This window comes from Corapipo altera, unplaced genomic scaffold, assembly GCF_003945725.1.
Source record: "Corapipo altera isolate COAL_440 unplaced genomic scaffold, ASM394572v1 48, whole genome shotgun sequence".
NCBI lineage: Eukaryota > Metazoa > Chordata > Aves > Passeriformes > Pipridae > Corapipo > Corapipo altera.
In genome coordinates this window covers 4,633,052-4,657,931 of record NW_020884931.1, presented here as the reverse complement: position 1 = coordinate 4,657,931, position 24,880 = coordinate 4,633,052, and the positions used below count along the sequence as shown (strand labels likewise).

General features: G+C 39.9%; 1 protein-coding gene across 5 annotated transcripts in view; it reads right to left on the bottom strand.

Annotated features, from left to right (window-relative positions):
- Positions 1 to 23,127, bottom strand: part of TMEM63A (transmembrane protein 63A) — a 33,241-nt gene extending 10,114 nt beyond the window's left edge. For 2 of the 5 annotated variants that reach the window (XM_027659265.1, XM_027659261.1), the window contains exons 1-18: positions 22,951 to 23,052; positions 21,789 to 22,125; positions 20,915 to 21,111; positions 18,615 to 18,694; positions 17,024 to 17,087; positions 15,621 to 15,658; positions 14,359 to 14,501; positions 11,860 to 11,911; positions 10,591 to 10,699; positions 10,137 to 10,207; positions 9,293 to 9,373; positions 8,512 to 8,635; positions 8,009 to 8,142; positions 5,675 to 5,812; positions 3,729 to 3,882; positions 2,864 to 2,970; positions 1,069 to 1,155; positions 386 to 448 (exon numbers count right to left, since the gene is read on the bottom strand). In XM_027659265.1, coding sequence (XP_027515066.1) covers positions 386 to 448; positions 1,069 to 1,155; positions 2,864 to 2,970; positions 3,729 to 3,882; positions 5,675 to 5,812; positions 8,009 to 8,142; positions 8,512 to 8,635; positions 9,293 to 9,373; positions 10,137 to 10,207; positions 10,591 to 10,699; positions 11,860 to 11,911; positions 14,359 to 14,501; positions 15,621 to 15,658; positions 17,024 to 17,087; positions 18,615 to 18,694; positions 20,915 to 21,100 — 1,631 coding nt within the window. In that variant the 5' untranslated portion in view covers positions 21,101 to 21,111; positions 21,789 to 22,125; positions 22,951 to 23,052. Of the gene's footprint in view, positions 1 to 385; positions 449 to 1,068; positions 1,156 to 2,863; positions 2,971 to 3,728; positions 3,883 to 5,674; positions 5,813 to 8,008; positions 8,143 to 8,511; positions 8,636 to 9,292; positions 9,374 to 10,136; positions 10,208 to 10,590; positions 10,700 to 11,859; positions 11,912 to 14,358; positions 14,502 to 15,620; positions 15,659 to 17,023; positions 17,088 to 18,614; positions 18,695 to 20,914; positions 21,112 to 21,788; positions 22,126 to 22,950 lie in introns of all 5 variants that reach the window. The other 3 variants (XM_027659262.1, XM_027659264.1, XM_027659263.1) reach the window with 3 other exon arrangements.
- Positions 23,128 to 24,880: the final 1,753 nt, after the last annotated feature.

The following is a 24,880-nucleotide window of genomic DNA, read 5'->3' as shown; positions in this document are numbered from 1 at the left end:
GGCTTCAAAAAGGAACTGCTGCAGCTATTCGGTCTCACTGTAATCCTTGGGAAGATCCCCTGTCCATGATATGCAACAATCCTCAGTACAATTTCTGGTCCCCTCTCACTTGCACCATCCCATCCCATCCTTTCCTGTCACCTACTAAATTTGTAAAGTTTTGGGAAAATAACTGTCTCTTTATTGAACATTTGCATACATTAGGTAGCAGGAAAAAAGTATGGATTTTTGCATAGCAAAACCACTTGCATTCTCTTCCCCTTATTCAGAAGCTCAGCATCATCCCACAGAGTAGCAACCTTGAGGAAATCTGAACAAACACTAACCAAGGCTAGTTAACAGCAAAAAAATTAAAAGTTCTAAGTGAAGAATTGCTAATACTTACTCCAGCCTAACTGCAGAATCAGATGATTCTCTGTCAAACAGCCAGCGGAAAAAAAAATCAAGGCTGAAAGAAAGATGATTATTGTAATTCAGTCTCCAACAGATTAACACTGTGTAAAACTGCTTCTCTTTTTAAGTAGTTAAAATCAAGACAGAGCATAGAGAGAATTTAATCAAATCATCTGAACACTACTTTAGCTTTATCACAGTTACTGACTGCTAGAGATAAGAAAAAAGATACAGAATCAAGCAGAACAAAAATATCTACTTCATACTAAAGTTTTAATAATTCTTTTTTAGCAATTATTATACAGATAGGACAAACACATGTCACCCAGATAGGCAGGGAAACAGTCAAATATTGTAGAATTGGAAAGAAAAGGACAACTCTAACTCAAAGACACAGTCAGGAAACCGGGTTCTCAGCTGTGATGATGAGTATGGGCAACTTTCAATTATTCATTGAGCTTACAAGTCTTAAATTTCTTTGTAAAAAGTCAGGCTTTGGGAACTTTAGGTGCTCTGATGTAAAATGAATTGAAATCTAATGCATAATGACAATATAACCACATGCAACTGGAGGGGAGTGGGGGTACATCAACTATACCTCAACCAGAAAACACAAGTAAGATGCCTCATAATAAAAATACTCAACCATTACTTTGTTAAGCTACGACTCTTTACCTGGTCAGACCAAGGGAGGGCAGAATCAATACCATGAAGATCAAAAATATGTAGACTTTATGCATCATTATTCTGTTCTCTGCAGATCTACCAACATAAAAAGTCACTGAGTAAGAAACTCACATGAAACACTTCCACATATGAAGGACCTTGCCCAGAGAATGTCAGCACCTGTCAAGACTTCCAGCTCCCCTTACCATATCACATTGCTACAACATGCTCACAAAAGAAACATCTTTTGAGACATTCCCCAATTTGGACCAAGCAGACTTTCAGTATCTTCTTGAACATTAAACTGGACTCTGGATTAGCAGCGCTACAGGTCCATACCACGAGCAGGGGGATGTGCGACAGCCACAGCTGCTCTCTTGTCCACAGAAACTCAATCCTGCAGCAGCTTGTAAACAAACAGCTCTTCAAGTGTCATGCCAAGAGGGATTAGGCAGTTCGTAGAAGGGCACCACTGCCAAGAAACCAGACACTTACACAACCTACTTAACTGTCCTTGCCAAGTGGCAAGTCTTCAGGAACAACATGACACTGCTCATGCTATACCCCTACTACAGTAGCAGGAACATCGATCTGGTGACACACTGTTGCCACAAAAGTGGAGCCATCACTATAAACAATTCAGACTGTTGAAGGTGGAATCTGATAGGGCTTTAAACCACAGAGGTTTTGTTATAGGACCATGTAGCCCTTGGGCACTGAGAGCCGTGTCAGTGTAATTATACCAATGCTGGAAATCAAATCTGTGATCACAGATGACAAATTTTCATAAAGTCACTAGTGACTTTGGAAAACTATTTTAACTGATTGAGAAGGGCTCAAAGTTCATGTGTGTAATGTAACTACCCCCCAAAAAAAACCCCAATTTGATGAAGAGCATACAACTGTGATGAATAAACAGTAGATTCTGGACATTGTGTCTTAGAAAGGAATGGTACAAAAAGTTCAAAAGTGAAAAATAATTGACCTAAGAATATAAAAACAAACCAAAGAAATGGCTAGAAGCTTTGAGGATAAAGATTGAGTGAAGTTTGAGTGAAGCAGGGATTCAATGTGCAGTACCACGCTTTATCTGACTGCAGGTAAACTGGGCATCAAATCTGGTATTCCAAACCAAGCTGTGCTGAGTATTCCAGTAGCAGCACATCAGTGGGCTTAATGTCTCCAGAGTGCTCTGGTTGTATTTGAAAATCTTGTCTTGAGTTTCTGTGGACAATATCTGCTGGGCCCTGGTCTCAGATCACCACTAACAATACCCAATAGCAATTGAGTTGTGCACCAAGAGTTACATCCAGACCATTTTTGTCATGCCAGACAACAAAAAGATGGATGCCCCTTTCATAAGTAGCATGCTAAGAGTTGGAGCACTTTCTGTCAAGTGGGATTCTAGGGTTCTGTGATGTACTCAGTGTGGAGGGTATCCAAACCCACATGGCCTATCTACCCAGAGAGCAAGCTAGTTATGGGATCAGAGGCACTTCCCATGCTCCTGTTGAAGCTACACATCCTGAGCCTGATCACACATTTTTTTTCTGATAAAACAGAAAGAGAAGTGGAGTGGGGAGCAAGGGGAAGCATAAGCAAGTGATGTGGTTAGATTACACTTGCTGTATGGGTTAAAAATCACTTAAACCCCAAAGTGTGGTTGTAACACAAGAAAGACAAGAATATGACATTCCCTGCTATGAGAGGTCTGTGGATTTAAGAGCTCCATGAAAGATAAACAGTCTTCATTTCTTTTAGTTATTCAGCTGGTAAGGCAAAAACAGAAGAAAAGCTTGCTTACTTTGTCCAGTGGGACTCCAGCAAAGTTGAGTAATAGACAATTGTTGGTAGCAAAGCTGAGAAGGACCAGAGCAAGAGCGTTGGGAAAAACTGGCTGACGATGGGATTCTAGTAGGGGAAAAAAGAAAGAGTAAGTATTAAAAGCATTTTAATGCAGTTGTGGTGGAACAGAGGCTGCAATATTTTGCTTTTTGTAAATTATAGCAGGATGAACTAGGGAAATTATACTCAGGTGGTCTTAAACTGAGCCATGAGTGATTAGCACTGCTGTGCAAGACAAAAAAACAAATTAGGATTGGGAATTAAATTCCATGACAGTGCAGTCTCACAGGCAGTCTTTATGTCATTTACGCTATCTTGGGGAAGTATTTAAAAAGAACAGTTTGCAGGAGACTTCAGCTGCAGTCAAACTAGGATCTGAGATATATATATGCTATGTTAATTTGAACCCAATAAGCAAAATAAAAACATTTTTACCTCAGAGTTTAAAATCTGAATTCCTCCCATCTTATCATAAAGATCAAAATACAAGTTGGACTCAAAATTCCATTTTTTGCAAAGGTTTTTGATTACAACATTTAGAATTATGTAAACATGGAATGCAAATTTTTACCACAAACAAATAAATATTTTAATAACATAGAGTTTTGGGTGAAATTCCTTCAGACTGCTATCCAGGAATAAAAGAGGGCTAAAGATCCAGTTCTGGCTGTATGTTTTTCAATAAGCAGTTACATAAAACAATCCTGGGAATTTCAACTGAATTTGACTTAAAGGTGTATAGTAAGAAAATGAAACTATGTCTATCAGTTTCCCAATATTTTGGTTTGATACACAGCTGTATCCAAATGTATGGTGGTACTCACATTAAGGTAGTGAATAGGTTTAGTGACATTGAACTTGTCCATGGTTGAGATGATTATAGAAGGAGTAGTGAGAAAAAACAGCACAATAAAAAGAAGCAAATTAATGCACACCCATCTAAACCACCATTTCAGTCCATGCACTGAAAGATTTTTCCTGGAGAAAAAAGTAAAAATAAAGAGGACATTAAAACAAGCAGTAAACATTTGCTGCTAAAAAAAAAATATCCTACTGTCAAGTAGCAGGCGGCACTGCTTTTTGTAAATTGAGCTTTCAAAGTTATATAACAAAGCACTACACAAGTTCCAGTTGCTATTAGAAATAAAGAAAAGTGCAACCTCTCTTGAATGATAACATAAATTGTGCTTGCAGAAGGACGTACTCAGTCTTTCATTACAAAAACATAAACGTGTAATGTAATTAAGGTTTGGAATTAAACACTTCTCCTGTTCACTAATGCAGAAGTACTAAACAAAGAACAAGAAGAGACAGAGATAGAAGGTACAGAGAACTTCTGCAAGAAGAACAGCTATCAGAGGCAGAATCTATCAAGAAACTGTGATTTGAAAAAAAAAATAACTTACAAACATGGCATCTCTTCCTGCTGTATTAAAACAGTAACTGCAGATTTTAAACATGTAAAGTTCTTAAATGTTATCTGAAATGGTTCCCAAAAAGACTGGAATGATTTGAAATCCAGCCAAAGCCAAGTATTTAGAACAGACAATACTTTAGAACAGGGATACAGAGGCTTAGTAACTTCCTAATTATGACAAGTCTCTTTGTGAACTTGGAAAATCCCTGTGCTTCCTTATTCTTCAAGGGCGAGGTGAGAGAAGAAAAAGAACAGGAAAAAAAACCAACCCAAAATATCAAAACCCCACCATCTTCCCCTCTTAGAGATGTTTAGAAAAAAGTTTTGCAGGGGCTTCTGTCCACTGAGTCTCACAGAACAATTCCTGTGTCCAGTGCTTGAAGAAAGGAAGAGGAAATGAAGCACATACACATGGAAGAACCCTTTCATGAAAAAGGCACATTTAACCGACCCTACCTGGAAAGCAGCTTGCAAGAGATTTTTAATTCATATCTCAAAATAAGACTGCTGCAAAAGACACAGCTAAGAATCATAGTTGTTTACTTCTTGGTTAAAGATTCTGTACTTTATTCCCAACTGCAGAATTGTAATCCTAGAGAAAACCTCTCAATTATTAGAAATTGATGGTATAATTACCTTAAGAGTCATTTTCTGTTAAAATACTTGAGAAAAAAGTATGCTTTAAAAAAAAAATTACATGCAGGTGAAACACAGCAACTGTGCCTATCTGTGTCTCACTTACAGTTTTGGGTTGGGCAATGGAAATGTCACAACAAGTTCACTATTACATGAAGAAAGGATTATATTGACCCCACCCAAAGTTATTTGGAAAGCAACTGGAAAATGTTTAGATCTTTTTTAGCCTATAAACATGACAGAAGGCAGAACAGGAACAGTTTTATTCAAAAAGCACTTATCTGGGAAATGTACTGGATTAATAAAGATGATGTTAGAAGACAGACCAAAGTTCACAGAGTAGATCAAGTTATACTTATCACATGTCAGCTCCAAAAACTTGGAGGACACTTAGCAGTAACATCAAGTTGCTTTCCTCAGATCTCAACAGCAAATATGCACTAGCCTCCAAAAACAGAAACTCTGAGAGACAGACACTAATAAGCTTAGGGTTTTTTTAAAATCTGGGGTGGCAAAACTCTAGTCAGCCTCAGAGAGGCCTCCCCAAGGTCAGGGAAGAACACCAGTAATGAAAATAAAGAGGCAGATCAGCCACATTCAAACACTACATAAAGCCCTAGTTTAGGATTAAAGAGAAATGCACTCACCCCTGTTTCTCCTATGCCCATTCTAAACCTACATTATCATCAATAAACAGATGTAAGACAGGATTCTTACCAACAAATATTCTCAGGATAAGGAGCATATGTAACCTCCCAGTTTGACACACACAGGTCCTTGCTGTAGGATGATGGCTGGGGCTCTCCTTTACACTTAATACTCTGACATTTGCAGGCATTGAAGTCTTTGAGAATGCTGTAAGGAAGAAGAGGAGGATTTTTTCCAAATTTTTATACCTGAAAATGCTGAATATGTAATGAGAAAGACTGGGAATAATGAAGAAGGGTTTTTTTTATTTTAATAACCTGTGATCAAGATAGTACTTAAAAAGCAATGTAATACATTTTGCATTAATGACAACTATATAAACAGTTGCTACTACAGGTCTATGAGATCTGTTTTGCTGGAAACAAAAAGCAGCCTTGGTTTAAGCTGTTCACTGCTTCTACCAATGTGAGCAATTGTATTAAAAGAAAAATGTAAAAAAATAAATCAAAGTCTGAGAGCACTGGAAAAAAAGACAGACAGTTCTCTAAACACATCTTTACATAATTACAACTGTTTTCAAATCAAAGTAGACTAATTAAATGAGAGTGCAGACTAATCCTTTACAATAGTATCAAATTCAGCCAATTCTGAGAAAAATTTTTAGCACGCTGCTATTCCCACAATTCAAAATATCAGCCTCTTTCACCCACTCCAAAAATAATCACAGTACTTAATTCTATCTTCTAATATTATGAGTTGACTGACACTGAGTGTATTTAAAGAAAATTTAAACATGCCCAGAATAAATGCTTTCAAAGATTTGTCAAAGGACAGTAGCAGAAGGGCTAGGGACACATTCAGAGACTATTCTATTACACTAGCATGGAAACAGTATATTTTATATTTAAATGGGTAGACAGTAAAATCTATGAACATGCTTGTTTCTCAGTTGTGCTCTTAACATAGAGAAGACAGAGAACCACATACATGAACACCAAACAAACAAACACAACCCCCAAGCCCCAGATCTTTACCTTACCAGAATTCAAGTAGTGATGTCAAATTGCCAGCATCTTGCAGCAGCAAGTATTTAAGAAAGTTAATTATTCTTTGACAGTTGATTTTAAAAAATACATACAGAGAAAGCTTTAGCCACCATAAAACAAGCTTCTACAACCACCTGACATGAACCTCAGCTCTGGCTTCCTGTTTTCTCATCCTATTTCAGGATTCTGTGGAGCAGAGAGTACTAAGGGCAACAAGTAACTTTCTAATCTGATGGGAGCCTCAGCTTCACATATAATCTAATCTAATTTGACAGGAAATGGAGTCCACCACATCAATTCCAAGCTAAACAAAACAAAATCTTTTCAGGTCTTGATAATTCAACTCAAGAGATGCCAGCAGTGCAACTCAGGACACATGCCCAAGGAGAGGCTAACCCATCAAAACTGTACACAACATATGAGCAGCTAGACAAGGAACTTCAGTGCTTATTTCTTCTTTCAGTTTCACATCTCAAAATGTTATTTCATTACAAAATTAGGAGAGGAGGCAGATTTCATCACACCATCACTACTCAATTAAAGAGTAGCAAGCAAAACTTTCTCCAACCTATCAAACTCTTGCAAGAAATTCTACACCCTGGACTTCCTTGAAAAGAAGCTGAAAGACTGGCTCTCTAACATGACTTGAAGGCCAAAAGAATGCAGACAATTTAAATCAGAGAGGCTATGAAGAATAAAAAAAGGCATGATGTGTTACACTGTAATACAAACATTATTCTGCTTCCTTATACCCACTTTGTGATAGCGAAAGATGCTGCCACTGTGAACAGAAAATGAGAGGCTACATGCATTTACCTCTACAAATAACTGAATAAAAAAATGTTGAACAACTTCTGGCATTAGGTCTACACATATACCTGTAAAAACAGGTAATAGAGATACAGAATGTGTATCTATCACCTATGGCCAGGTCAGTCACTGACCCTACACTGTTAAGATGACTAACTAGCAGTGTAATTTGCACTCACTGATAGTTTGGTCATTGTAACATTTGCACAGTAGAAAATAGAGGAATCAGTAACTTGTATTCAAGAGTCAATTAGTCTGGCCTACTATTAACCTACACTGATGGACAGGATCCCACACAGAAGAGAAAGGTTCCCAATAAATGTCCCAAGCCTTTTAGTCTCTTAGATAATTTCTTCACTCAAAGCACAGAGGTTAAAATGCACACTTAAGGGAAAACTTACCAGAAAGCAAAGCAGGCCAAATCCATAGAATGGTGAAAGAGAAGAAAGGAAGAAGAGCCAATATAAGCAAACAAGGGACACAAACAAGAGATCAGTTGCACTATTACAGTTAAAAGAGAACAAACAAAACAGAAGACAAAACTTACTAGGTTGCCATGGATTTCTCTTGAAATGTTACAAAAGCCATTCCCAGTGGGTTATTATGAACAGCTTGTTCCTCTTTCGAATATTCTTCCATCAGTTCATTTCTAACTTTGGTATAATAATCTACAGCATCCTCCTGTCAGAAAATTGATGACTGTTACATCCAAGCACCAGATGGCTAATATCCTCATTAATTAATATCTTCATACAGCTTACACAAACCATAGTCTCTCTTCCTCAGACTACTTCCACAAATTACAAATGACGTCGCAAGGCGAAGACAAACAAATGTAAGATTTTCCTGTACTTCAATTTTTTCACTTAGATTACATTTCAAAAGTTTTGGGGAATTCCTTTTCCCTCCAGTGTAAGAACATGACAGATGAGCTATTAGGAATGAACAAATAAGGAATTTTCTGAAGCTCAGTGAGATGTCACACAAAAACTATTCTCCACCCTTCTAACAATCTACCTGGCCATAACTAAAACAGAACACAATCCTTACCCTTTCACATCCTCTCATTTCACAACAGCAGAATTGACCACATGGCTTAGGGTTGATTTGGACCCGCTTGCCATACTTCTGATGCAGGTGTTCATAGTAAGTCAGGCTTTTTTCTGCCTGTTTTCTGGACAGAAAAAATAAATCTATAACAATTTGCAACAAAAAAAGTATAAACATCAAGCTTAGGAAGAACATAGTCCTCAAGAAAAAAAGTTATTATAAGGATTGACAGCAAATGAATCAGTCAAAATTATTTGCATTCACTTTAATTTTAGTTACTTATAATATATATGAGTATAATTTATTTTCAAGTCAGTAATAGCTTTATACAACCTACACTTATAGTGAGGTTCCAGATTAAAAAAAACGAAAATACAATGCTATTCTTGATAGCCCAGAAAATAACACTTGTCTCTCATGAGATCATCAATCTGGCCAAAGAAGCAGGGTTAACAGAGTTATTAATTTAATAATTCAGTTTTTCACTTTGTACTGCCTGACAATAAGTAACTAACTATATACATACATACAGAAATAAATAATCAGTCAGTCAAAACTTACCTTATGCAACACACAACATATCACACCCACAAGAGATGGGCTGAACCCCACAACTCACTGTAAACCACAATGGAATCTAACTAAAGTCCAGACCAGAACTTTAGGAGTAGAATTCATCTTTAATATGTGCGTGGTTAGTACTGCTGGTATGTGTTGATTAAGGACTAGCAAAACATTTGTAAAATTACGCTAAAGTCATGTAGATTACAAAATCAAGTACCTTTTTTTGAATAGATAAATAAGCTTGGCTACGTCATAACACAGCTGGACCTCCAGCACAGTGCAGCTTGGGTAGGCATCCCTGAAAGGAAGCAGCACATGGGAACAATAAGAACAAAAAGCACAACGAAGAAACTGTTTCAAAGAGCACCACTGATACCTAACTGACATGTCAATCACTCATTTGATTTCTGCATGATGTATCACAGAACAGAGACTTCCAGAGAGACATTGCTGAAAGTTACTTTAACACGAGATGCACAGCATTATTCCAAGTAAAGGTCATGTGGGAGCATGAATGGAAAGTGTGGATACACAGCCCCTGTCTTATCTTCTGATTTTAAGATCAGCTAACTAACTTCACTGAAATATAGTCTTTTCTCAGTGCTGGCTAAGGAATAAGATATGCTTTTAGAACACAGATATACTATAACAGGAATTTTAAACAGTGCAAAATTCAAAAAACATATCTGCTTGGTCAGGTAAAACTACTAGGACAATTTTAAATCTCCTGTTTTTCATAAAAGACAGAGAGAGGTTTTTTATCAGGGCATGTACTAATAGGACAAGGGAGAAGGGCTTTAAACTGAAAGAAAATAGGTTTAGATCAGATATGAGGAAGAAATCCTTTACTGTGAGGCACTGGAAAAGGTTACTCAGAGAAGCTGTGGACTTCCAGCCCCATCCTTGGAATTGTTCAAGGCCACATTGGATGGGGTTCTGAGCAACCTGGTCCAGCAGAAGGTGTCCCTGCACATGGCAGGGGGGTTGGAACTAGATGACCTTTAAGGTCCCTTCCAACTCAAACCATTCTATGATTCTAATTACCCAAGTATGGAACTTACATGAAATGGCTTTGTATTATGTCTTCATTGGCACTTTTTGGAATACCAGTTATAAACAGTGTGCGCTTAACCTGTGAGAGAAAATGCAAGTCAAATTTTGAGAAATCACATCACAGAAAACAAGAATATATGGAAGGCAGTGACACAGTACAAGCAGCTGTGTGGTAGAGGGGGGAAAAATGTAGGAAATTTTGGGTTTGGTGGGAGCTGCGTGTATTTAAGACAGCACCTTCTACACTGATAATAGGTTACAGTAAAATTTCACAAATCCTTCCCCAACCCCCTCCTCTCCTTCCATTTTCACCATTGACTCAGTATAGCATTGCTTTCAGTGAATTCCTTCACATTTATGTCACAGTCTAGCACACAGGAGCCTCTTAGCAATCTGCTTTTTTAGCATTATCCACTGGCAAATATGCTCTACGTTTTCCTTCAGCCCAGTACAGAAACTTACTATGTTTTCTTCTTTATATGTGACATACTTCATGTGATGTCTCATGAAGACAACAGTCAGAATCAGGTAAACAACAGCAAAAACCGTGTGCAGCCAAAGAAGATTATTGCTGTCAGAAAAAATGTTATGAATATGAAAAACAGGAAGAACCAACTGTCCAACTGATGTAAGTAGCTGTCAAAATGCTAATCACATCAGAACCTTTCACTGAACACAAAACAGGAAAAAAAAGCAGTTACTGGTAGTCAGTCATGCCTATGCAGATGCCTTGGACAGCCAACAGGGAGAGTTACTTGCTTATCATACTATTCTGTGGGTAGTTAACCTACAAAGAAAATAGTTATTCTATGACATGGACATGTTTAGGAAGTGTTTGGCTGGCACCTTCCCAGCCAGATGGCCAATAGCACACATGATGCTATTTGCCAAAATGGTTTTAATTTGCCTTATTATTTACTGTGCTGAGTGCATAATTGAACTCTCCTTGAGCACAGCTGAAAACAGCCTCAACATAAATTCTTTTCCTTAATAGTTCCTTCTTCAAAGCTTAGAGATGTTCTGTTCTGTGAACAGTTCTTCAGTTTTGTGAAGAGCATTAATAATTATAATTAACCTAAAATACAGGAACCTATTTCACAGATAAAAAAACCAAGCACTGAGCAAAAAAATCCCTACTAGTTACTAAGTTTCATAACATGGTTATAAAAGCAAAGTGCATTGGCAGAAACTCTATTGGACATTGTATCATGGATGGATGTGGATTGATCAAGTAATAAGCCAGAAGACTTATACAGCTTTGTATTTCAACTATTTTACAGACTGTTTTTAAAACACACAGAAGCAATTTTAACTGCAATCTCAGATTAGAGAGATATGCACACACAGAAATCTAAGGTAAGGGAATTTATATCATCCAAGTTACACATTCTAGTAAAGTTGTCAGCTTTACTTTCTTTATGAAACATGGTTTCTTTCAATGTGGAAATTTCTGAAAATAATATCACTAGATGTGCAGTCATTAGCCAAAAGAAACGCAGTGTAAGAAGTAAGAGCTGAGTGAGTAGAAGCCAAGTCTCAAGATTTCTTATCAGCACTGTAAGTGCACAGCCTGAAGCAGAACATATCCCAGTTTCAGTCAATCAAGTGTGAATAAGTTGTGAATAAGTTACTCTGACCCCAGAAGCCACCCTGCAAGTGTCAGTTCTTGTGTTTAGAGACGGTGGCAGAAAACTAACACAAGCATAAAGGTACTCTGAAAGACTTACTTACCCAGTTTGTAAGTTCACTATAGTTGTTCTTCCAAAACTGTAGGGATCTTTATCTAAGAACAAAAAAATTAGCATAATTTGCTGGTGTAACATTCACAGTAAACTACCAGAAAGTCAGCTTTTATTCTAGTTTTTAAAGATGATAATATATTTCTTTTTAATGCTGAGCAAGTTCATTGATAAAAAGATACAGAATCATAATCAATGCTGGTTTACTCTCTATTGCATTTTAAAGTAGGAAAAAAAGCCACTACATTCAAACCATCAAGAGAAGTAGTAGATTGTTTTAAAAATCTGAACAGTACATCTTTGCAGCAGTTCCCTTTCTCCCTTCAATCTCCTTTCATGTCCATTAATAACATTGTTTAGGGGTTGAACATATTTCCTTCACATTTTTCTTCCATCTTAACTGATTTCTTATCTCAGGCTTTTAAGTTGCATTAATTCAGTGTTGACAGAACACTGCTGATAACCTTGCTAAGGTCAAAAATGAGAGAGTTTATATGACATTATTTCTCTAAACTGTCAAGTATTTTAAAAAAATGATAAGGCAAGTGAGTGAAAATTGAGTAAATGTTCACAAAGGAAAAAGAGGTAAGTGTATCTGGAAAGGTAAACAATCCTCTAGCATAGATTGTTAAACCACATTTCAAGTTAAGTCATCACAACTGAAAGAACTGCAAATGCACAAAATCAACTTACAGTGGAAGGGGAGGAAAAAAGGGAGAGACACTAAAACTTTTTTTTTCAGCTGTATTTCCTAGGATCACAAAAGCTAATGGAGAAAAACAGAAGCTGTACTCTCCTGCTTTACAAAACAGAAAGGAACAACAGGAGACAGTCCAGCTAGATTGAAACAAAAATTCAAGTCATGGCTGATGATTTTATGATCAGCCAAATGGAAAACATTTCTCATTAATGACCAAATTAATTGGTCTGGTTTACAAAAAAGAGGAAAAAGCCCAGAAGAATTTATAACCCTCAAGCAGCTACAAGGATTTTGTAAAGAAGAAAAGAATAATCTATTATCACCAGTGACAGGTCAAAAAAGTGATTTTAAAATGCAGCAAAAGAGGTTCAGACTAGATACTAGAAAGAGATTTCTCGGCTGTGACAACGGTTTCTACTGTCAATCATCACCAATAAAAAACACAATGAGTGCCTAGATAAACACCAGGTAAGAGGGCATAGGTAAAATTAATCCTGCCTTGAGCCTTTTGAGTCCAGCCATCTATGTCTGCACGTGTTCTGCAATCTTGTTTCTGGCAACTGCTTAAAGAACACTGTATTCATATAAATTTCACATCAGACTGAGGGGATGTGTTAGGTTTGCTTGGCCAGGTTTTGGTAGAGGGGGGGGTCACTTCTGTGCAAAGCTTCTAGAAGCTTCCCCCATGTCCATCGGAGCCAATGCCAGCTGGCTCCAGGACGGACCCACCTCTGGCCAAGGCCAAGCCAAGGAGGAATGACAGTAACACCTCTGTGATAACACATTTAAGAAGGAGAAAAAAGTTCTTGTGCAGATGTAACTGCGGCCAGAAAGGAGCGGAGTGGGAATACGTGAGAGGAGCAACTCTGCAGACACCAGGGTCAGTGGAGAGGGAGGGGGAGGAGGTGCTCCAGGTGACAGAGCACAGACTCCTCTGCGGCCCATGGTGAACACCATGGTGAGGCAGCTGTGCCCTTGCAGCCCATGGAGGTTAATGGGGGTGCAGAGATCCACCTGCAGCCCATGGAGGAGCCCATGCCTGAGAGAGGGCTGTGAACCCGTGGAAAATCGTACTGGAGCAGGATCCTGGCAAGAACCTGCAGACCTGTGGAGAGAGGAGCCCACACTTGATCAGGTTTGCCAGCAGGACCTGTGACCCTGTGGAGCACCCATGTTGGAGCAGGCTGTGCCAGAAGAACTGCACCCCGTGGAAGAGTGACCCATGCTGGAAAAGTTCATGGAGAATTGTCTCCCATGGGAAGGGCCCCACACTGGAGCAGAGGAAGGACTCTTCACCCTGAGCAGTAGCAGAACGTGTGATGAACTGACAATAATTCCCACTCCCCACCTCCCTGTGCCACTGGGAGGGAGGAGGTAGAGCCCTGGAAGGAGGGAGGGGTGGGGGGAAGGCATTTTTAAGATTTATTTTACTTCTCATTATCCTGCTCTGATTCTGTTATTAATAAATTCAGCTAATATCCCCACGTTGAGTCTGTTTTGCCCATGACAGCATCCAGTGGGTGATCTCTCCCAGCCCTTATCTCAGCTCAGGAACCTTTCACTGTGTTTTCTCTCCCCTGTCCACTTGTGGAGGGGAGTGACAGAGCAGCTTCAGTGAGTGCCTGGCATCCAGCCACGGTCCACCCATCACAGGCAGGCAAACACAACACCACCTTATAAAGTTTAGCAAAAAAAAAAAAAAAAAAAAGAAAAACTAAAAGCTTTTACAATGATATAAAAATATAAAATTCTTCTCAGAATAACAACAACCAAAAAAAAAAAGATTCTTACCAAGGAGATCACCCGACAGGTTGACAGGTAATATCACACACACAGACAAAATGCTGACAGTAATCAACAAGCAGATGATGTGGCGCTGGAAGGCAAGGTAGTGAATGGCATCTTCACCACATCTCTCGTGAATCTCGTCATCGCTGCATCACAGACAGAAAAGCACGTGGTCAGTCTCCTTAGTCTCTTTGGGGGTGGTTTATATACTCATACACTAAATTCTCAGTCTACCCAGTGACATCCCCATCAGTCTCTGCTGGTTTTCAACATGGCTGTGTCCTTGCATGCATAATTTCAGGTTCCAGAAGCGTCTTGTGTATCACCATATAGAAATTAACACGAGGGAATTTAAGATGGAAGGACACGGAATTCTTTTTTTATCAGACTAAAAGAGGACAAAGTAATTTTCTGCGACCTCTTGTTTTATGATAGTCACAAGTCCAGCTCTCAAAATTTAAGATCATGCTCTGACAGTATTCACTCATTGCCATAAAGACTCCCCACGAGGAAAATTACAACAGAATCACCTTACCCTTATGACAGTCAGTTAACAGAAGATATAACAGGCTTTGGAATTGACTCTCACCATCTCTCCACTGTCAGTAGAATCAATCATTAAAATAGGAGAGGAAGGAAAAGGAAGGAACTGAACTAGTATAAATGGAGACAGACAGGCTGAATCCCCACCTCTTTTTTGTCTAAATATACCCAAGCTCTAAATTGATTTTTAAACACCATGATCTACTAAGACCCAAGAGATACAGAGAATGAACATCACATCTCTAACAGTCGGTTTCTGGGAAACAGTGGGATGGACTTTTCCTAGTTAGTCAATCCAGCCCCAAATAAACCACCAGTTCTCCATAGAAACCCCTGCAGGGAAATCCCACGTCCTGCCCGGGGCCTTGGGCCTTCAAATAGGGGAACACCCACAAAGTACTCTTTGAAGAGGAAAAGTCTAGAGCATAATTATTAGCTCTGAATCCATACAAATCCCACAGATTCACTTAGGTTCACACATTGTCCTAAAATCAGGAAGTCCCTGGGCTGCTAGCAGGACAACTATATCCTGAAAAAGTATTCCCATAAGTTGACCTTGTTTTCATTTGCTTTTCTCTCCCAACCAGATGCACCTATATAAGTGCTTGTATTAAATTTTATCTATCTAAAAAAAACCCCAACATTTTTTAATGAAAACCACCATTTTAATTAAAAAAGATCGAAGCAAACCACAGCTGACTATTTCTGTTTCATATACTTACTGCATTCGAAAAGCAGCTGTTATCCAAGAACAAAACCCCTATAAATAAGGAAAGAAGTTTTTAGGAGCTAACTTAGAAAAAAATAGAGTCTCTAATCTGTATAATAAAGAGAAGAGTTTCTATTAAACCAACCTCTTCCCTAAAAAGCTGGTAGTTTGTTGCTCTGAAACCATCATTTAGAAACATACAGAAAAATACCTAATACTCTACATACTTTTCACAAGGTATTTAATGTGTCTGTCTTCAGACAGTATTTAAGAGTTGGGTTTTTTTAATTACTTTCACACTTATCGCTTGGGCTTCTTAAATTTATACAAGTCTGCCCAAATCCCAGTGAACACAAGTTAAGATTGAGGCTTCTAAAGAATTTTTTTAGTGGTTTGTTTAGGAGCAGGAGAGGTGATTATTTTTCCAAAACCATTTCCAGAGACTCTTCAATTTCAAGGATAAGCTCCATGAGTCTAATACAAGTTAATCAGTTAAACAGTAATTAGAAACAAGTCTGTGATTACATTAACAGAAAGGCTTCTTATCTAGGTTTACAAATCCTCCTATGAAACTGGGCAGCAGAGAGCACATCTCACTGAATGTTCCAGTATGGTTCAAAAAAACCTTCCCTCTCAAAAGGCCTCTTCTTTCAAGTGAACATTATTCAACTAAATAGAGACATTTTATTCAACCGCTAAGGTTGCTTTAGGGTTTTAAAAAGATGAAGAAAACTACACAAATAGCAGAGCAATCCTGATCAGACACTAGTATGCTTTTGATGCTCACACAAATAATTAGTTGCAAGGCTAGATATTAAGCTGATGAATGTATAAAATGCTAAAATGTAGGCTACCACCACTGGACAACTCTTACGTGGTACATTCTGAAGCTGCAACACAAAATCACAGAGATGTACCAGCTCAAAGACTCCAGAAAGGTTGTGGAGGAAGCAATTAAAAGTTTAGTCAAAAAATTATCTTCCACTCCAAACCAGTTTGATTATTAAGAGTACAGAGCACTATAATCAGCCTCACACTCACATGCAGTTTTCTCAACTTTGTGAGGAAAACAATGTACTATCAAGAGCAACTAGGTATTATTTGCAATGTGAACATGATGTAACCTTTTAAATTCTTATCTAAGGACAAATTATATACTAGTCTTTTTTCTTTCTCCCTCTTTGAAACTCTAACATATAGTCCCTCTCTAAATTAAAACAAAACAAAACAATAAAACTGAAGAACAATAACACAAGATACTGCTAATGACATGGAAAAAACCACAGGGAACAATGTTTTATTGATTTTTACATATAGATGGTCTTCCAGTTTAATGACTTGTTCACTGGGCTACATGGAATGGCAAATTAGAGCACATTCCATTAAAAAGTATTATCAAAACTCTAGAACACTTACCCTATCATGTTCAAGATCTTCAGGTATTGATGAAGATGTTGACAATCGGCTGTATCTGGATTCACTAAAACACATTAAATGACGCTTTTAAGTATCTTTAATAACAGTTGATTCTGCAGAACTATTTCCATTTTAAGAATTCTGAAGTAACTAGGGAAGGAGTACAAACCCACTTTTTCACTTATGAAAGCTGTGGTTTTCAGCTTGTAGCATATGCCTAATACTTATAGAAACTTGTGTATGTCTTATGTTAAAAAAGGTGGACACGTGAGCTCCTGACATGAGAGCACATAACTGAACAGGAAAGAAAACATTTTATGAGGATATTAAAACTGCAGTAAAGTAAGAGAGTGCAACACAGGTTTGGGAGCCTAGCACGGATCAAATTTGTAAGCTGGCTTCCTGTTCAGACTTTCCTCATTACAAGACATCACCTCTTTTTCCTCCACCTTTCTTGCTCCATGGTAGAGCCACTAGTCAGAATTGCTCCTCCCAATTAAATCCCTCACCTGCAAGGCCACCTCCTCACACAAAGAGTTCCATAGCAAGGCCAGAAACATTTAGAGACTCTGTAGGCCTCAAAAATAGCAGAGTACCTGTTTTCAGTTTGTTGCTAAAAAGAAACAATCAGATGTTGCAATGGTGACGTGCCCATAATTACAGGACAACACATGTTAAAATGGAGTGCATTCACAGGTATATCTATAATTTTGACTGTCTGGCTCAGGCCACAGTCCAGCAGGGACAATAACATGGTCTCCTGGGTGTCTGACTGCTCAAGGGCCTCCACAGCCCACGTGGAAGTCTATGCCAGAGCACCTTCATGCTTGCTGCCTGAGCTATCTGGATTAAAGACTTCTCAGTTATTGCCCATCTTATTTTACGTCATCTACATTTCACAACTGTACATGGATTATTACACCTAAAAACAGGCTTTGAGTTCTCTGCTGTTGCTCAGTTGTGAATTTACCACAACTTGGTTACAGCAGTAATACCAGGAAGAGGCTCACTGTTAAAGTTTACCCACTTCATAGATAACTTAGCTTTTAAACATCACAACAAATCACCCCGCAGAAAAAAAATACTTAAAAAAATAACAGTCAAAAGCTCATTTGTAGTATTACTAAAAATCAGTGAAGAATTTCAGAAACCTGCAGTGATATATTTTTATTTTTGAATCCTTTAGAAATTTTATGGCGCAGGCTACACAGGAAGCTCTGGGAAAGATATAAGTCTTGAGCCAAGATAAACAAACCAGCATCCTTCTATCACAGAAACACACTGCAAACATCAGTGTGCAGCACGTTAGCAGACAAGTAGCCTATTTTCTTACCTCCACTTCCTTAACTCACAAATGCAGAATGAAATTCATGACAATGGCAGACACACAACTTCTGACTGAAACCACAAACTAACTCTGTGAGTGGGATGTGTTTCACACAAAGCAGCGTGAGGACATTTTTAACAAACATGTGCATGTGATTACAAACATATCTAACTGACACAAATGCACTTATTTTAAGCCATTTACTGTACTTCCACATTCCCCAAAAGGTTTCAACAAATCAGTCTGATTGCATAGCATTTTTACCTTTCAACTTCTGACACCAGAGCAACACGACCGTAGTCCCAGAATCTCTTTCTTATAATGGAAAACAGTAATATTAAAATCTAGAAAATAAAAAGAAATACTTTTGAATATTTATTTTTCCTATTTCATAATAATTATTATAAGAACTGTCAAAAAATGCTGTCCTAGCTCCTAAATCAATTATCACATGCCAGCCAACACATCACATGCCAGTCATGCTATAGACCAACCCATCTGGGATCAAAGGATCAGGACATCTGCCTTCCTGTTCTAACTTAAAAAGGAGGAGAACTGCATGCAAAACTAGTTCTGAACTGCAAGTGCATGAAGGTTTATGACAGGAAAAGAGCAAGTAGCACTTGAGAAGAAGTAAAAATTTTCATGCACACACTTTTACTATTATTCATCACTTAATGACCAGAACTATGATGGGAGATTTGCAATTTTACTTGATTTTCAAACAGTGATGTAAACAGGCTGACAGGAGCTCAAATATTTTTGCAAGTGTAAGAATTATTTTTATCCAAAGTAATATATTATTATAACTCTCAAACCCCAGTAACTTATACTTGATCTCTGCAATGTATTTTTTAATCTCCTCCCCTATTTTTGCTTTTTGAAAGTGACTCAGAAAACAAGGAGAAAACCCCATCATTATGTATTTCATAGATACATTTCTTTTTTTTTTTTTTTAAAGAAAGAAGTTGCTCTACACAAAGCAACGAAGCTGAAGTAACAAGGCCTGTTTTCTATGCATATGTAGCCTATGCCCTCACCTTCCAGTTCTTCTTACATCCCATACCTGTTTGGCTAGAAAGTGGTGTTAGTGATGTAACTTACTGGGATCAAATACCAACCGGTCAGCCAGGACACATGTCAGGATTATCTACATATTAAGATTACAGAGCTAATTTCCACATTTCACAATGAATACAACCTTCTTATGAGAGCCTTCCACCAACAGGGAAGATTAATTATCTTCCTCCTTCATCTGACCACTAACCTTGATGCAAGCAGGAAAGTTCTCTAGACTCTGTGACAACTGCAGAATACTTGGCTACAGTATTCTACAGTTATGAGGAGGGACTCACAGACAAAAATGTGAAGAGAATGCAATACATAAAACTCACTTCCTCTGGAAACCAGCCTACTTCAGAAATCCATCAGCTGACAGTTACTAAAGGGATCTGCATTAAATGTGTCATGAAAATAGAAACACAAGAGTTGCTAAATAAATTGCAGTACTCGGTATTTGAAGAAGAGAGGAGCCTTCTACAGTGCCTATAACTCTCTACCTTATGCTGTTGGAGAGCAGAGTTCAACAGCAAGGAACTCCAAAGCTGAGACTCAGCGTCTTAAAATTCAGTCACAACTTTAAAAAAAGAAAGTCCCTCCAAACACTTCAACTAAATGTTATTAAATGCTGTGCCATGAGGCACAGAGAGCTGTAAATAATGTACATCCTCAGAAAATGGATTTATGGTAGCATGCTGCATACACTAAATCAATAGCAAAGAATCCCATTATGTAACTTTTAGGAACACTCTCTACATTCCTACAGAACTACCAGCTCCAACCTTACACAGGTACTTTAAGTTTCTTTACAATAGCTTTCTAGAACTCAGGAACTATGGTATCCTTTTAGTCTGATTTTACTACCACAAATACATTTATCAGGCCACTTTGCAGCGTGTCTGCAGCCCTGTTTGTGGGGGCTGAAGACCACCTAGGCCAAACTTACAGAAATAACCATAAGTTTTATTGCAGTCTCAGGTCTGTCCTGGAGCTCCAGGTAGCAACTCATCCTATTCTGCCTTTTGTCAGAATTGAGTTGATCAGTACACTAGTTCCTCAACAGCTTCATGAAATCTAATTTTTAAAAAGTTGGTGAAATGACAGATTTTCCACACTTTATTACCTTTTGAACAACAATCAAGTTAGCAATGGTGTCACCTTCCTGGAAAGGTATCCAGTACTTAAACCTGAATGTTCTTGCAGTTAAGATAAAACATAGAAATTTAAGCTACCACAACAAAGCTCTCCACTACTCCATACACAGATGTTGCACTCTCCCTACATCTACACGTCCAACAAACAGTAACACTGTAGTCCCACCTGTATGCAAACATTTATCAACACCTGAAAAGTGCTCTGATGTTCCCAGGATGGCCGTAGCTCATTTCTTATTCTGAAGACTCTCAGAAACAAACCCCAACCTGATAAATAAGAGAATTCTGAAAATTTTAACTTTTGAAAAGGCCAGAACTATTTTCAACACAAGAAGCATAAACTGGGCTTACAAAAAAGAAGGTTACGTCAAGCAGCAGGACCGTCGGGATTCCGCCAAAAGTTACTCCTTGGAGCACCGTGCTGCCCTGGGCAGTGCTGTAGCAGTAGGTCTCATTTGTTGAGTTGAAAAGTTCACTTCTATTCCGGAAGTGGACCAGGTGAGAATGTCCAAAACCCAGAAAAAAGAAAGGGTTCATTTTGTCTTTCCCTTAAAAAAAAAAAAAAAAAAAAAGAAAAGAAATGAAAAGGTGAAACAACCTTGTGAAAAGCCTGATTGGTACCTGTGAGATGTACTAATATTACAAGTATAACAAGTGCAGGAAGATCCAAGCACGAAACTGCTTCAGAAGAGAAGGTGTCTTTGACAATCTTTCCCCTTCACATGTAAAGTATTTCGCAATAACTGACAGGTTCAGTTACCAGCAGTGCCCAGTGAAGAATTCCAGACATCTAACAAACCACATCCTCTACAGACATCTGAGGAAGACTACAGAAGACTTCCCCCTCAAAAAACCTTCTCTATTATTTAATCTATAACATCAAACTACTTATTCCAGCCTGGATTCTGATTCTGGGAAACACAAAGGGCATTAGTTATTACACCAACAGCAGTTTGAAGATTTTGTGCCTAGTTGATGGGCATGTGAACGCACCTGATTGTGAACTGTGTATTCAAATGTCAAAACCTTGCGATTATTGACAAATAGAAAAGAACTACTACACAAATACATATGGTCCTATCTGTTCTTGAAATCCTGTGTGATTTTCCTTTCTCAAAATAATTTGACTGAAAGAACAGCACAGTAATTACAGCATATCACAAACAAGAAAGAACAAACAGTATTTCTAAGGGAACAGTCATCTACCTCACTTTATTTAACTGACCTGCTCAGATAACGTAGTAACAAGAACACACAAGATTTGCCTATTGATAGAAAAGGCTTTTTGGCACAGTGAGGGCAATTTCTTGTTAATTTTGGGGTTTCTCACTTCAAATATTTCTTTTCATGGATCTCATTAACTTGATGATTCCCATGTAGCGCCTCACGTAGAACAGACTTCTGACTGATAAATTCGTAAGGAAACCATTCCCCAAAAAAACTGAATCCTTCAAAAGCAAATATCGTAGGTCCTCATCACACAGGTCCCGGGACACTACTTTTGGGATACCATGCCTCTGTAAGAGGAATGCACGTCTCTGACGACAGCGCTATTCTGGACACTGAAAACAAAACAAAACAAGAACACCAATAACTACAAATTCTCCTTTCAAACAGCAGAAAAACAGCATGGAATACTCCTCTCAAAACAGCATTTACTAAATGCTAGACTGTGCGACACGCTAGGGAAAAAATCTTGTCCCAACTGATGTGTTTTATCACAGAAAAAAAAAAAAAAAAAAAGAGAGAGGGGAAAAAAAAAATCCCACACGAAAGTTGTGCCGTTGCTTTCTAAGCGCTGAAATTTAGTGCTGACGGAAGAGAAGACATTTTCGAAGAGACTTTGGAAATGAGCACAGCGGCAGAGCTCGTAAGTAACACATGGGCTCTTATCAGAGCTTATCAGACCCGGCTTCCAATTCTCGAAAGCCATTATTTTTAAGCAAGCCAGCTGCCGGGAAGATAAAGGGCAGGGGAAGACCTCCCACGGGCGGGGCAGTGCAGCAGCAAGGGGGGTCCAGACACGGGAAACCGGCTCCCGCTTTGGGCCGGGACCACGGCAGTGTTCCCGGCTCCCGCAGGGCGTGGAACCGGGGCGGGCAGGGCCGGTTTTCCCAGGCGCACACTGGAAAGCCCCGGGCTCGCCACTGGCGCAGGGACCGGTCCCTCAGCTCCAGAAGGAGGGTGGGCTGGCTCAGCCCCCCGCGGGGAGGGGGCGGCCCGGAACTGCCTCGCCGGCGCTGCCCGCCCCGAGCCCGCCGAGGGCCGGGGTCCCTCTGAGGAGGACCCGGGCTCGCTTCGCTTACTCCCCTCCTATCCCATACCGTCCCGTCCCGTCCTGTCCCGTCCCCGCGGCCCCGCACAGCGCCGCTCCCGCCCTCCCTTACCTGCGCCGGGGCAGCCTCTCCTCTGCTTTCCCCTCCCCTTCCCTTCTACCCGTCCCGTCCCGTCACCGCACGGGCGGTCCCGGCCCAAACTTACGATCCCCGGCAACAGGACTCTGGATCCGCGCATGCGTGGCCGGGCCGGGCCCCAGCGGGCCGGCTGTCAGCGGTCACCGGCCCGCCGCCCTCAGTCCCCGCCGCCCTCAGTCCCCGCCGCCCTCAGTCCCCGCCGCCCTCACTCCTCGCTGCCCTCGGCTCCTGCTGTCCCCGCTCTCTGCTGCCCTCGCCGCCTGCTGCCCTCACTCCCTGCTGCCCTTGCTGCCCTCGCCGCCTGCTGCCCTCACTCCCTGCTGCTCCAACTCCCTCCTTCCCGGCCCCAAGCGTCGCTGGCTGCTCCCGTCGGAGTATTGCTGCCCCTGCGCCTCTCCAGCCTTCTACTCCTAGACCCTCAAGTGTCTCCCTCAGGGAAGGGACCCCCAAATAACCCCAAGTAACAGGGAAAGCTGCTGTTCAGCCTGGAGAAGGGGAGGCTCCGGGGAGACCTTGCAGCACCTTCGAGTAACTAAAACCAGAACCAAACAGAGCATTTTATAAGCCCCCGCCCCCTGCACCCCACCCTACTGCACCCCCCCCCCCCCCCCAAAAAAAAAAAATATAAAAAGAGGTTTCCAGAGAGATTTCACAATTCCAAATCTGATAAAGTGGGCAAGTGTGCAGTTACAAGTGGAGCAGGCCACATACTATGGTCATACAATCATGGAATAGTTTAGGTTGGAAGGAACCTTAAAGATTATCTATTTCCATCCCACTTGCCATGAGCAGGGACACCTTCCACGAAACTAGATTGCTCAGAGCCCCATCCAGCCCATCCTTGAACACTTCCAGGGATGGGGCATCCACAGCTTCTCTGGGAGACCCGTTCCAGCACCTCACCACCCTCACAATAAAGAATTTTTTCCTAATATCTAGTCTAAACCTATCCTCTTTCACTTTAAAGCCATTCCCCCCTGTCCTATCACTACCTGTTAATGTAGAAAGTCCCTCTCCAGCTTTCTTCTTGGCCCCTTTTAGGCACTGGAAGGTGCAATAAGGTCTACCCAGAGCCTTCTCCAGGCTGAACAATCCCAGCTTTCTCAGCCTGTGTTCATAGGAGAGGTGCTTTAGCCTTCTTTCCTGGCCCTCCTGTGGCCCTGCTGAGATAGGTTCACATCTTTCTGGTGCTGGGGACCCCAGAGCTGGATGCAGCACTCCAGGTGGGGTCTCATAATGGCAGAATACAGGGGGAGAATCACTTCCCTTGACCTGTTGGCCACACCTCTTTTGATGGGTAACTCTGAAATACATTAATTGTAGTAATATGAATGTTCCATGAAATATGTAAAGCCCCTTGTGTCCACACAGCTTTGAAGATAGAAATTCCATTCAAATGTTGTAAATTGCAAAAAAACCCATAACCTAGGGAGTTTAAGTTAATAAGTCTATGACAGACCTGGGATGAGACCAATTCCCAGACATCCATAAGCACATCTTATCCTTTACAGGGGTTAGTTGCTTCCAGACAACGGGTCAGAAACACTGTACAGCAGGTCTCTGCTGTCCACCTCTCCTCTACTCTTTATTTTGGTGTTCCCTCAACAGCCATTTGATACCTAGCACTGCAAACCATCCTCATTGCCCTCTGTCTTCATCCTTTGTCCCTGACTGGCATGACCTCAATGAGCAGTGGTCATATGAAGAAGAAGAAGATTATGATAATGATAAAAATGTAACTGGTCACAGGGAACCAGGGATCACTTGCCTCCAAGGGTTTGCACCCTACCTGCAGTGGTGATGTCTCAGAACAGCAACCCATTCTAAAAACAACTGAAAATAAATAGGACATTGCAAGGTTAGGTCTGAAAAAAACCCTCTTAGTTATCTGTTGACTTTTACG